Raw genomic sequence first — 12,368 nt, 5'->3', positions numbered from 1 at the left:
CGTGATCTGTCTTATTTTATTATTTATTTATCTTATTTTATTTATCTTATTTGATTTATCCTTATTTAATTTCGGTGCAGAATAATATTATTTTGATTATTATTATTATTATTATTATTATTATTATAATATTTAAATCATGTCAGACCCACCGGCCTTTGAGTAAGACGGGGAATGACACCCGGCCAGTCAACCGCGGCGATCAGGCGGAAAGGGCGTCCGGATTGAAGAATCAAGGTGATCAGTCCAGTTGGATCTGTACATTCCCGTCAAGTACCGGTACTTTCTATTTGTCTCTACTTGTCTACTTTGTCTCATCGGTCCAACAAATGCAAATGACCATTTGACCCTTTGAACCCGGTCGACGGCGCGTGGATCTATCGATTTTGCCTGGGATAATAATAATAAAACGACGGGGACGATCGGGGGCTGAAGCCGAGTGGGGATGGTTTGGTTTCTTTCTTCCTTTTTCCTTCCACGACTAACTTGTCTAGTTTAGTGGATGAATTCATTTAATACCGAGTCTCCGTCCTCTGGACTATTGGGAGTTCCTGTTTCTCCCGACCCTGATTCCCCGGGTTGGTTTCAGCATATGATTCCCCACAATCTGTATCAGAATATCATTAATCAGAATATCAGAATCACCGTCACATGGTCCTACATTCAACACTTCAACCATTTGATTCATGACCACGGATCCCTTCATTTGATTAGATCGAATTATTTGGGCTCTCGTGCATCCAGTCGACCAGCTGTCTCGACCATCATCCCCGATCGAATCATTTCGCGCCAGGCTTGACCGCTCCGTGTTTGTCCCTGGATTAGGGCAAAAGTCTGCAGCTCTTCATGTCGGCCGTTCATGCCTGTATATCTGTACGTCAGGCGGTGTCGCGGCTTGCCTGCACCATTGTCAATGCTCTACATTGCATCCACGTCGCTTTGGCGGTCAATGGGCAAACACGTCTACCGATATTCTCTAGGTGGTTTGTCGTCCTACACAGTGTCTGGACACTGATCGTCTCTGTAATGTTGTACGTACTTCCCTCTGACCGAGAGATGATCCTTGAGCGACGGGTGTCTTCCGTTGACGCGGTTGTATCGTATCCATGTATCCTGGTGGATCCGTTTGCTCAATTCTAGACTGTCGTCTACAGTTTTATCAATCTCTTTTGATCTGTCTCGAGGTTGAATGAATTGTAGAATGAGATACCATCAAACATATATTCCGTACTAAGGTACTACATTTTAAATAAACAAATAAAAGAATGGATACCCGAACGGCCCCACAACCTCCCAGTCCCCGTCCCCAAACCAAAGGATCAGGAGTCAAGGACAACGTAATGGACCCAATTCTTTGTTCCATGGATCCCTTCCAAACGGCCCCCGTCTCCCGTGTCCCGTTGGTTTCCCCGTTAGTTTCCCCGTTCGGTCGCCGATCTCTAGCAAATTGCCCGCGACTCGCGACACGGGTCCTTACGACTTTGATTACTGATCGGTTAACTCTCACTAGTCAGGACTACTAAATCCTCAGAAATAAAGAAAAAGGACCGGGTACACTTCCTCGGTAGACTAGCTGGCTAGTTGGACACTATTCCGGACGGTCTCTTAAGGAATCACCTCCGCGTCTCTCCGGCTCCGGTGCACCGGTGCGATCCATCGTTCTTCTTTCTCTGCGCTTCCTCTACTCCGTACTCTTCACTTGATAACCCGAGGGAATGGCCCGTGACGTAAACCAACTCATGTGAAATCAATACTCTAACCCGACAATATAGCTAGTAGCTACGGATATTACCCTCGATCAGCGAAACTATTCCAGGAACACCCGCCCCAACGCGACGATCGGGCACGCGTAGCGACAACCACCAACTATCGAAGCGTGTCTCACATTTTCTTTATTCTTATCCCCCGGGCTAACTAACTACTCCGTTGTTGGCGTTTGAGATTACCCGGTTCTTTATAAGTCCCACCACCACCACCACACGGCCATTGTACCTCCGGACCACCGCGTCGAGTGCGTTCACCTGACACGGGGACGACCTCAGCCACCGCGGATCGGTAGATTGGGTTCGATCTCGCTTGAAAGAAGGGGGGATGTGATTTGATGGGTGTTGTTTTGTGGTGTCTGGGGTTCTTTGTTCCCCGCCGTGGCTGGAACTAGGTGGGTTTGGACTGACTCGTTGGTTTTTAGTGATTATGAGGATAAAGAAGGGGAAATAAGGGAATAATATTAGTATTAATCATAAAGAATGGGAAATATAATAATAAAAACCGAGGAATAGAACGAGATCTAGACAGGTCGACTGACTCGGTCGGCCGAGGTAACTCTGCCGCTACAACACTATGTACATATCAACTGTACTTATTCACATTCGACGGATTATGGATATGTTATGAATTGATCACAAAATACTTCAAATAAAACGGAGTCAATAGTCAAAAATACTAAATAATGATCAGTCAATTACTCCATCCAAATAACAGTCGGAAGGTAGCATCCATCCCCTCCCGCGGAACTCTCGATCGAACCCACCGTACCGGTCTTCTCCACCGCCCCTAAACCCCTAGGCCGACCCGAGGAAATTGGAATTCAATTTGGAAACGGCAAAAGCACGATCGACGCGGTTCATCCTTTTTTATTGTTTTATTTACTCCGTGTCTGTTTTATTATTGACTCGTCTCCTCTCTCCACGGGTAAGCTCTCCGCGGCCGGCGGAAGGGGGGCCGGCCGCCGTCAGGGAACCGGTTGATTGTCTGGCTCCTTTTGTTTTACCATCGCTAGGGGTGGGGTTTGTTTGTGTTTGCCGAGGTTGTTTGCCTGGTATATTTGTTACGGTGTCTCCGTATATCCGTAGGATGGTAACATAGCATGCTGATTGAGCTGAACTTATACTTATGGTAATTATCGCTTATAAATGATACAGTACTCCATACTCCATAGACGATGATAAGATAATCAACATTGTATAGGGCAAAATCGATCGATCTCCCATGCTGCCGGGTCGCACCCTGCATTTCCGCCGGCAGCTGTACTAGCTCCATGCAGCCTGATCTATTAAGCCATTTGCATTCTCTGTATCCACCGTGCATCATCTCGATTTGTCGAGTGTCTGGACTGGGCTATTGTTTGTATAGTATATAGAAGTATATTGTTGATGTGTCGTGTCGGTGTATAGGTCACGAGTATGGAGTATTTGTGTGTTCGTACTTTGTATGTTTATCTATCACAGGTGAAACTGGTTGGATAGTCTCGTGTACAGCTATGCTGAGACTGGAGGCCCGACCGTGTTTTTCTAGGAGTAAGTACCACTTCAGCGATCTACAACCAAGCAAGGCAATCATTCCTCTCTCTGCGTCTGCGTATCTGCCCTCTCCCTAGATGTACCCAGCCAGGAGCTCAAGCTCAGCGGAGCTTGGACCCCGCGGGATCAGACCACGCAGACGGGGATAACTCTATATATATCCCTCCCCACACAAACAAGAAGATTCAATCCAGGAAATACTCACGGAGCCGGGTTCGTATTCCGGTCTCACCTCCATATCCCACTGTTACAGTAAGTAGGTCGCCACCCCCTCTCTCCCTCTCTCCCCAGTCTCCACCCCTTGCTCGTTTCCCCCAGCATGCTTTCCGGTCATCCGCTGAACTTACTCCCACATATCCTTCCCCAGTCCCCGGTTTCCTCTCCCCGGAGTGGGGCGGGGAGGGACCCAAGGGGGGAGGGGCCGAAGGAGCGGTATGTACGTAGTATTTAAATGTAGGCAGGTAGGTCTATCTGCAGAACAGTAAGGAGAGCCCCGGAAGCAGGAAACCTTTTCCGCCAGTACCGTGCGCTCCCCATCATTCCGCGCTTGGTCCCAGTCCGGTCTCCACTGAGATCGGGACGGGGAAGGGGATGGATGGGATGGATGGGGACCGGGGAACGGGGGACTGGGTCTGAGTACATCACACTACTGTACGTACGTACGTACGTACATTCCTGGAATGGTTTATTGGGGTTGTGCATGTGTGGGTCGATCTGGTCTCGTTGCGGTGTGTATATTGTATATATGTATGTGTCTGGGTGGGTCGGATTCTACTTCCTGGGTTTGGGTGCTGTTCCCCGGTCGATCGGTCTGGATGGGCTTTTGGTTTGGGGATCGCACGGGGATGGATGGTGTACGGTGTACTCCGTGCTACATGTATGTACAATGTACGATGTAGTTGTACGTGTGTCTGGATGGTGGTCTACTTCCTGGTGGTGTCCTGCTTTCTGCTGGATTGTCATTGTTATGGTATGTGGTTGTTCTCTCACAACTCTTTCTAGTATTAACTGTTATAAACACTCTTCATATGTCTTTATAGCTATCGATGTTATTGGTATATTCAAATAGTATAGAAATATAGTAAGTAAACAGTCAAAGTGTAAAGTACAGTGGCGTCAATATCCGGACCGGTCTGGATGCTGTGATCGGCACTGCAGAATCAATTCGCCTCCGGATGCTTTCCATCAGCCACAATGCTATTTTCTAGACAATACCTGTCTTATTCTCATTACTCTCTGCATCTTATTATTATGTTTGAGGCGATGTCTCTATATTTGTCTTTTGTGGGGTTTGCGACCGATACGACGTGGTCTGAGTTCAGGTGGTTTCTGTGACTGACTGCGACTGCGACTGCGACTGTGTCTGATCACATCATTTAGTCTGTGCTATCGTATAATCCCTTCCACCATCAACAGTGCTGATATTGCACAATCCGGGGAGACACGCGCATCATCATGGGAGTACATGACAGATGACGAGCGTCTGAGGTGTGCGACATATTGATAAGCTGAGGTCAGTGTATGTACCGGTACATCTTGACCCGTTGTCGCTGATTGGATCTTGGATCTTTCTGAGGTCATCCTATCTTAGTATAGGTAATGAGATGACTCTTAAGTTGTCGCAGTCATGGATACTGGATATCCAGATAAGCCATCAGTAAGTCACCGACTCGACTCATCGGGGCGTCCGTCATGGATCTCACTACTACCTCAGTCCAGTCATCTCGCCTAGACTAGACAGTCCTATCTGATCCATTAACCAATCAATATAGATAACAGATCAACGTGCCGATATACCACCGACCGACGGACAGCCTGAGCCTCAACCCATGTAACCCTCCTTCATCACCCAACACGAGGCCTATCCAGCATCGAATAAATTCCCTGAGAATACCAGGCTATCACCAGATAAGGCGGCCCTTCCCCACTGGCCACGGCATGGCCACGGTCGTCCGTCCGGATTCGAGAACGTTTCCATCGCTTTCATCCTGGCCGCCACTGCAATCCACTGCTATGGTGTGATCGGCTCTCCGCGGCTATATTAGGTGATGTGAAACTGAAACACTGAAACTGTGACCGCGGGGTTCTGATCCTGGTATCATTGATTGAATTTGGTAAATTGATTATGATTTTTTCAGCAGGATTCGGTGTTTACCAATTTAAACGAGGAAATGGGGAAAAAAGAAAGGAAGAAAGGAAGCTCTTAGTTCACACCGACATTACACCGACCACTGTCTACCACATCGACTAAGAATATCCGGCAATCATATCCATCTCCCGTCAGTCACATCCATCTGGCGGTGACAAGACGGCCCGTTCCCCGTTTTTTCTAACCCAGTCACACCGTTCTGATGGAATATGATTATGCCTTGGCGTTGGTGTGACAACCTATCAGTGGTTGGTTGGTCTTTGTTGACCCGCGGATAAATCAATCCTTTGATTATGGGATGGGGATGGATGGGGAAATACATTCGGGCTCTACCGGTCTGAATCTACCGGTCTGACTCTGCCGCTTCGGCTCTTTCTAGCGGGTAAGCTGGGTGGGTTGGTTGGTTGGAGTGTTTAGGCTGTTGACGCGTCTTCTTAATTATCTTACATTTATTATATTATTTTTCATTCGATTCCTTTTTCCAGCTGGAACTCGAAAGTATTCTTGATGAAGATCGGGCCGTTGCCCGGTGGGGTTGCGGTGGGGATACAGTGTGGAGACTGAGATTGCCGTGCTTGATATCGCTATCGTGCATGATCAATTTTTATTGTCTAGATCAAGGCTAATCACTATTGGCGGAGTTGAATTATTCCATTGAATTTCCGTCGAGCTGGTCTACTGTTAGCTGTCTTACCATATCAGATGAATTTATAGCCACGCCTATTGTTGTTTGAGTAGTAGTATTATCCTGAAGGGTAATAGGCATAAGATATACAGCTTCAGATTCAAACTATACTACATCCACATGGACACTCCAGTCAAACATATTATGAGCTCAGTATGGCTATAGACGTCCTTTAGGATATCCTAGCTAGCTCTACTCATACCTCTGCATAAGATGCCTTAATACACTGTCATGAAGTGAAAGCTATATCATACTAGAGCATATGGTATACTCGACAATGACATGGTCATTTAGTCTCCATGTCTGGTAATAGTAAAGTTGTGTTAATGCCTTTATTGAAAGTTGTCTCAATTACTGCTAATTATATCCATCACTCGTCTTACTCTTGTTGTTATCTCTGTCACCCATCCTCTTAACAGCGCGTTCTCATTGTCGCGGTCAATACAATCGCTTTTCTAGACTATGTCAAGCTCATGCAGATGGTCCTTTCAGTTTCCTGATGAGGTAGTAAATGGTTGCGATTGACAAATTGATCAATGGATTATTACTGACTACTTTACTACCTATGAATTACTATGAAATGTGCTCATCAAGAATCCACCCCAAAAGAGCACAACAACCCAGAATGATCACTCCACCACACCATTCCATCATCCCCCTCCTCATCTCCCTCCCCCAACATGCCCTGCTGCTCCCCCGGACTGCTCGTCGTGCACCTCCCCGGTCGCATGACCTCAATATCATACCCCCTCAACCCAACCATCGCCACCTTATCAAGCCGATTAGCCGGGAAGGACTGCACGCGATCAGCTCCCCACGTAAACCCATCCTCCTCCGGACGGAGCTCAACCCATACATCTTTGAGCTCGTTGGTGCCGATGAGCGCATTGTCTTCAGGAAGTACGGGATTAAAGTCCCCCGCTACGAGGCCGCGTCCAGCCGCGCGAAGGTATGACGCTATGATTGAGAGCTGAATAGGCCGTTTCGACGGCTGAATGGGGAGAGAGTCCAAGTGCACGTTCATGAGGCGCACGCGGGAGGGAGATGCAGATTCAGATCCGGATTTAGGTGAGGGGAGAAAAACGTCGCAGCAGAGCGCGTCTCTCTCGAAGCGACTGGGGTATTTGACTCGCCAGATTGGACCGAGGGTGTTATCTCTCAGCTTCGATCTTGATACCAACGTCATGGTTGCAAAGGGTCGGACGCCCCAGTTGGTCGTGTCTGCTTCGCTGGAGTACCAGTGCTCGCGGACCCAGGGTGTGGCTAGTATTGTGGACAGAGCTGTTCGTGAGACTTCCTGAAGGAAGATAATGTTGACTGGGGGGACTGAGGCCTTGAGATGCGATATGATGGATGAGATACGCGTTGCCGAGTCGGGTGCGCCGGCGTCGACATTCCATGTCGCGAGGACTAGCTTTGAGTATTCAGCTGGGGTGGTATCTGCGCTACTACTTTCTTGGGAGGGTTCCTGTGGTTTGTCGAGAGGCAGCCATTTGTTAAAGGAGGTGTCGAATTGATGCCATGATTGGAAGATGGGCGATACGTTGGTCTCTGAGGCTGGTAGAGGAATGCCGTGCCTCCATTCGAGAACTCGGTTGCGGAGTTGAGAAAAGACACTCATTTTAACAAGTACATTAGATCTTTTGTTTGTGCTTGCTCAAGAGTGAAGAGGAAAGATTGATATGTTGCTTTAATGTATGCTTAATTTGGACGGTAAGCTAATTCACTGGGAAGGTGATGGCCCATCTGTCATCATCGTGACACTTGGCTGCCTGATGACTGTCCGCCATGTGGGATGAACCAGCCTTGTAGCTCTTGTAGCTCCACAATGCAAAATTGGGTCAACTTGAGCTTAGATATACAATAATCTGCCAATTCAGACCTCGACTACACACCTCTTTTGTGACTCAGTACTCCATACTTCTACCAAAGACATCCATCCATAGTCAGTCCCTCTAATAACTCGACTCATCATTCCAATAAAGCGTATCATGCAACACCTCCGGCCCCGTCGCTTCCATCTCCCATCCAAACTTGATCTTCACCCACTGCATGAGATGGGAAGCAACCTTGATCTGGCCCACGTCTGTCGGATGCCACTGCGGCCCAATGTCATTATGCTGCAGGATCCCCGTCGTGTCGAAGTAGTGCACGAATTTGTCTTCCTTGTAGTGCTCGTTCACGGCTTTGATCTCGTCGATGTAGAGCGCTCCTTGGGCGTAGGTGTCTCCGACCTGGCCGAATCCTCCCCAGAGCGACTACTTCTGTTAGTATAATAGGTAGGGACAGAGCGGGGTGACATACCATCAAGACAACCTGCGCTTTGGGCCATCTCTCGTGCACGCCGTCAATGAGGCTCACGTAGCTGTTGACGTAGTTTGTGCCGGACACGTTGTTTTCGGTGTTGTTGTCGTTTGTGCCTAGGTTGATGACGACCAGGTCGGCTGCGCGATGCGCCGCAAAGTCCCATTTTGGAGGGTCCTCGCCGTAGAGTGCTCGTGCGCGTCCGGACGTATCTGCCGTGCGGTACCATTGGTATGCCTGTCTTGTTAGTATTGGTTGGCAGTAGAGGGGAATACTCACTTGGCCTCGTTCATTGCCCCAGCATTCCTGGTCGTGGAGACAGATTCCCGGAAAGGCCTACACTGTTAGCTGGTTCCCGTTCTGTGAGTGAAGCACATACCGTGATCGAATACTCGGCATTGCCTAGACCGGCTGCAAATGTATACGCCCATGATGAGAGCCCTTCGTAGGTACCGTATTGCCCTGCGCTCAGCCTGTACACTATTAGAGTGGAATTGACATGGGTGTGGGGACGTACGAATCGCCGATGATCTCGATCGTCTTCGGATACTCCTTCACCTTGGTGAGGGTGGAATTGCCTGCCACGGATACACCTGCAAGCTGCACAGTATCCGTATGTCAGCAGGGTCAATGCATGGAGTGTAGGAGACGTATCCATAGGCCCAATTTGTCACTATTCTGTTAGCAATCCTATTCCCTTGAATAATATGGTGGGAATCGAACCTCTCATTTCAAACGTCTTCGCAGCGGTCGACGCAGTCGGGTGCACTCCTGCAGACGCATGCCCCGCAAATTGATATGTCGCGTCGGCCGTGACGTTGGAGAACTGCCAGTCGAGGCCTCCCATGCTATCAAGGTTAGACTTTTCCGGGCAGACGTTAGAGTCAACATACCGATAGGCGACGAGGACGCCTTGGTCGGTATTCTTGCCGAAGCTCAATGCCAGCTAAACACATCAGTATAGCCTACAACATCATATTCTAGTGTATACCTTGTCTCCAGTGAATGCGAATTTGATACCCGGAGCTCTGTAGATTTTAGCCAAGCCCAATCATGACTTTCTTCGTAACTCACGACCACCCTATCAAAGGTCAGACATAATTCCATTTTGGTAAGGATAACTAACACGAAATATGCTGATCATCCCAGCGCCCCTTGTACGAGATCTCCGCCGCATCAGGCTTGTACGTTTTCCATCCTTTCTCGCCGATAGACACCTTCTGGGCTTGTCCAGGGTATGGGTTCTCCCTGACCTGGCCGTTCTCGAGGATGGTGGCCGAGGCGTGGAGGAACAACAATACCAGCGATAGTATGATTTTCATCTTGCCAACGAGCTGTGCTTGAAGAAATGGACAGCATTTTAATTCTCCAAGAGACCTTGGTTCTTTTATAGTACACCTCCGGTCATCCGGACATTTGCTTGTTATATATGACACGTGAGCCTGTCCACGCTAGCTAGCCAGGATCAGATATCGGTTCTTCATCATTTTCCGGATAATTTACGGCCTAGCTGAAGAGACTGTTAGCATGAGGGCAACAAAATTTGTCAAACAGTAATATGAGATAGATGATCTGGCGGACACCCGTCCGTGCTATATGCAGCTAGCTGCTCGGTATGTTCTGCCGAGTCTGTCCTGCAATATAAACCGGAGGCATTTCTTCCAGACTTTGAGACAAGCTAGTTATGAAATATGGGGTATTACATGATCGACATCTAAACAGGCAAGTATATAATCTGGGGCGAGAGTGGTACTAGAGTAGAGCGAGCTCTAGTAGACAATCATACAAGACACTAAGCTTAGATAGCAGTAGTCAAAGTATAGTAAATATGAGTATAGAATATTGAAACAACAGAAACATTGTCTGATCTAGTTCACTACCACCTTATGGCTTCCATATTGACAGTATAGGCTTTTGTGCTTGGTATATGGCGTGCTTCGCTCTTTCCCTGCACTACATATACTTCCTACCTCGAATTATATACGGTAGTTGGTGATATCTAGTATACAGAATAAGCTTCTTCTCAAGATCTTTCGCTCTGCATATAGATACACCGTACGTAGCCTCCTGTAGTTCGCCAGTGTAGACTACAATTTTGATATCAATCCATCAATACATCAACATACATATATAGATTCTAAAACTCCATACCTATAACCTTACGTTGTTTGTCCATGTCAAAGGAAGATGAGATGAGCTCATCCCTACGTGAATGCTCAGGTAACCAACAAGCGCAGTGACATCAACAACCACAACATCAACAGTGATTGCATAACCATCTCCCAATATGGACATCAAACCTTCTTCCAACTTCATCTCTTACAACAACGGACTATCTTCCTACACAACTAACCCTCATCATGCCCTTCTCCCCGCTTGCCTGCCTGGCTTCTTGGGTATCCATTCGCACCTGCACAATGAGCAGCGCAACCCTACACGAGAAGCGAAACCATATCTACGACGATCTTGCCAAACTGCACGAGAAGCTGGAGAATGTCAAAGGTCCATCCTGTTCTCGCTCTCTTCTGAAAGTCATAGGTATCCACGATGTTCCTGTTGATATACTCCCCACCTCCATCCCCGAGTTCAACCCGGTCTTCTTCATCCCCCCGAATAGAAACTTCTATCTCGAGACGCCGTATCCTCGCTCAACCCATGTCTCGCATAGCGCCGAAGAGGACAACTCTAGCTCCTCTGATCTGAGATACCCTTACCTTCTGCGTCGAGCAGATACCCAGCTGGCCAGTACTGTAGTTTCGCGGTGGTCCTCCGTGACGGGGTTCACTTCATTCCGAAACGATGGGTACGCTTCCTTTCTTCCTTCTTTCTCTCCTGCCGCCATCCAGCCTATCTTGCTAACAGAAAACAAGCGCAATCGCAAAAGGAAAATGGCCCTTCCGGGACGAACTCACCCTATACCAGATAGACAGCGCCTCCCACCAGTGGACGGTATCCGAAGTGCTCGAGTGTCCCCACCATACCCACCCCCATGTCGTCTTTGACTTGGCTTCCTCGGGGGATGCGCAGTCTGATGAGCAGTCCAACCTCGTGCTGCAGCTTAAGGTGGGCGAAATTAAGTCGATTGTTCGCGTGATGAGGATTGCTATGGAGAGGGAGTATAATCGGGAGTGTTTGGTTGTGCCGGTTTGTTTTCTCTTTTCTTCTTTCTTCTCTCTCTCTTCTTCTTTCTCTCTTCTTGTTCTCTTCTTAATCTCCTCTTAATCTCCTCTTCTTCCCTTCCCCCCCTTTCTTCATTGCTAACTAGGTAATAATAAACAGGTCCTCCTCCTCTCCTACACCCCCCCAAATCACGGCCGCATCATCCAAGCCCACCACAGCGGCTCAAACCTCGTCATCCAATACACCCCGCGCGTCGCCTTCGACGACCCGGCCTTTTCCCTTGCGGAACTCTTCCTGCGCTATTACTGCAGTAATCCCGTGCTTCCGATGGATGAGTTGGATCCGTGGGGCGAGAATTAGGGTTCGTAGTTTGGGGTTGGACTTGTGTTTGTTTGTTTGTTTGTTTGTTTGTTTGTTTGTTACTGCGGATGAAGATAAAGTGTTTCTTTCTGTTGGCTGGATGTGTGAGCGGGGTTCTGGTTCGGTGTATAACGTGGATTTAAGGTAAGGTAAGGTATATGGAATGGAATGATACTTCCTTGGGTCTGGGTCTGTCTGGGCTGGGTTGGTTGGGTTGGAGTAGGGTTCGTTCGGGTTGATATAAGGTTAAGTTTGTCCGTTGGTGTGGGTTGGTGTCTTTGTTTGGTCGGGCTTGATTTGTTAGTTGGCTTTCATGTCTTGTTAGGTGTTCATCTAATTTGTCAATCTACTTTGTCATGTTTGGTTTACTTGAACGTACGGAGTAAAATGGACTGGACATACTGTAGTTTATATAGGGCTATAGCTAGGACTATCACTTGAGCAATGGATA

The 12,368-nt window shown here is 48.0% G+C and overlaps 3 protein-coding genes across 3 annotated transcripts; 1 reads left to right on the top strand and 2 right to left on the bottom strand.

Annotated features, from left to right (window-relative positions):
- Window positions 1-6,604: 6,604 nt before the first annotated feature.
- P168DRAFT_313592 (endonuclease/exonuclease/phosphatase family protein) lies at window positions 6,605-7,821 on the bottom strand (the record flags this gene model as incomplete). The annotated part of the gene is made up of 2 exons (XM_024839680.1): window positions 6,952-7,821; window positions 6,605-6,629 (listed from the first exon to the last, which is right to left on the bottom strand). The coding sequence occupies exons 1-2, from the start codon at window positions 7,752-7,754 to the stop codon at window positions 6,605-6,607; spliced, it is 828 nt and encodes a 275-aa protein (XP_024688672.1). The 5' UTR covers window positions 7,755-7,821.
- A 267-nt stretch (window positions 7,822-8,088) lies between these two features.
- P168DRAFT_285590 (SGNH/GDSL hydrolase family protein) lies at window positions 8,089-9,759 on the bottom strand (the record flags this gene model as incomplete). The annotated part of the gene is made up of 10 exons (XM_024836219.1): window positions 8,089-8,391; window positions 8,438-8,674; window positions 8,717-8,773; window positions 8,817-8,910; window positions 8,955-9,030; window positions 9,161-9,285; window positions 9,331-9,383; window positions 9,429-9,465; window positions 9,512-9,518; window positions 9,564-9,759. 10 exons carry the CDS (start codon window positions 9,757-9,759, stop codon window positions 8,089-8,091), a joined length of 1,185 nt encoding a protein of 394 aa, XP_024688671.1.
- Window positions 9,760-10,854: 1,095 nt separating this feature from the next.
- P168DRAFT_322534 (uncharacterized protein) lies at window positions 10,855-11,917 on the top strand (the record flags this gene model as incomplete). Its single annotated transcript, XM_024840580.1, has 3 exons — window positions 10,855-11,240; window positions 11,308-11,581; window positions 11,717-11,917. The coding sequence occupies 3 exons, from the start codon at window positions 10,855-10,857 to the stop codon at window positions 11,915-11,917; spliced, it is 861 nt and encodes a 286-aa protein (XP_024688670.1).
- Between the last annotated feature and the right edge of the window lie 451 nt (window positions 11,918-12,368).

Source organism: Aspergillus campestris, assembly GCF_002847485.1.
Source record: "Aspergillus campestris IBT 28561 chromosome Unknown P168scaffold_16, whole genome shotgun sequence".
Classification (NCBI taxonomy): Eukaryota; Fungi; Ascomycota; class Eurotiomycetes; order Eurotiales; family Aspergillaceae; genus Aspergillus; species Aspergillus campestris.
Note: the sequence above shows the minus strand (reverse complement) of the source record. Positions and strands in the feature narration are given on the sequence as shown.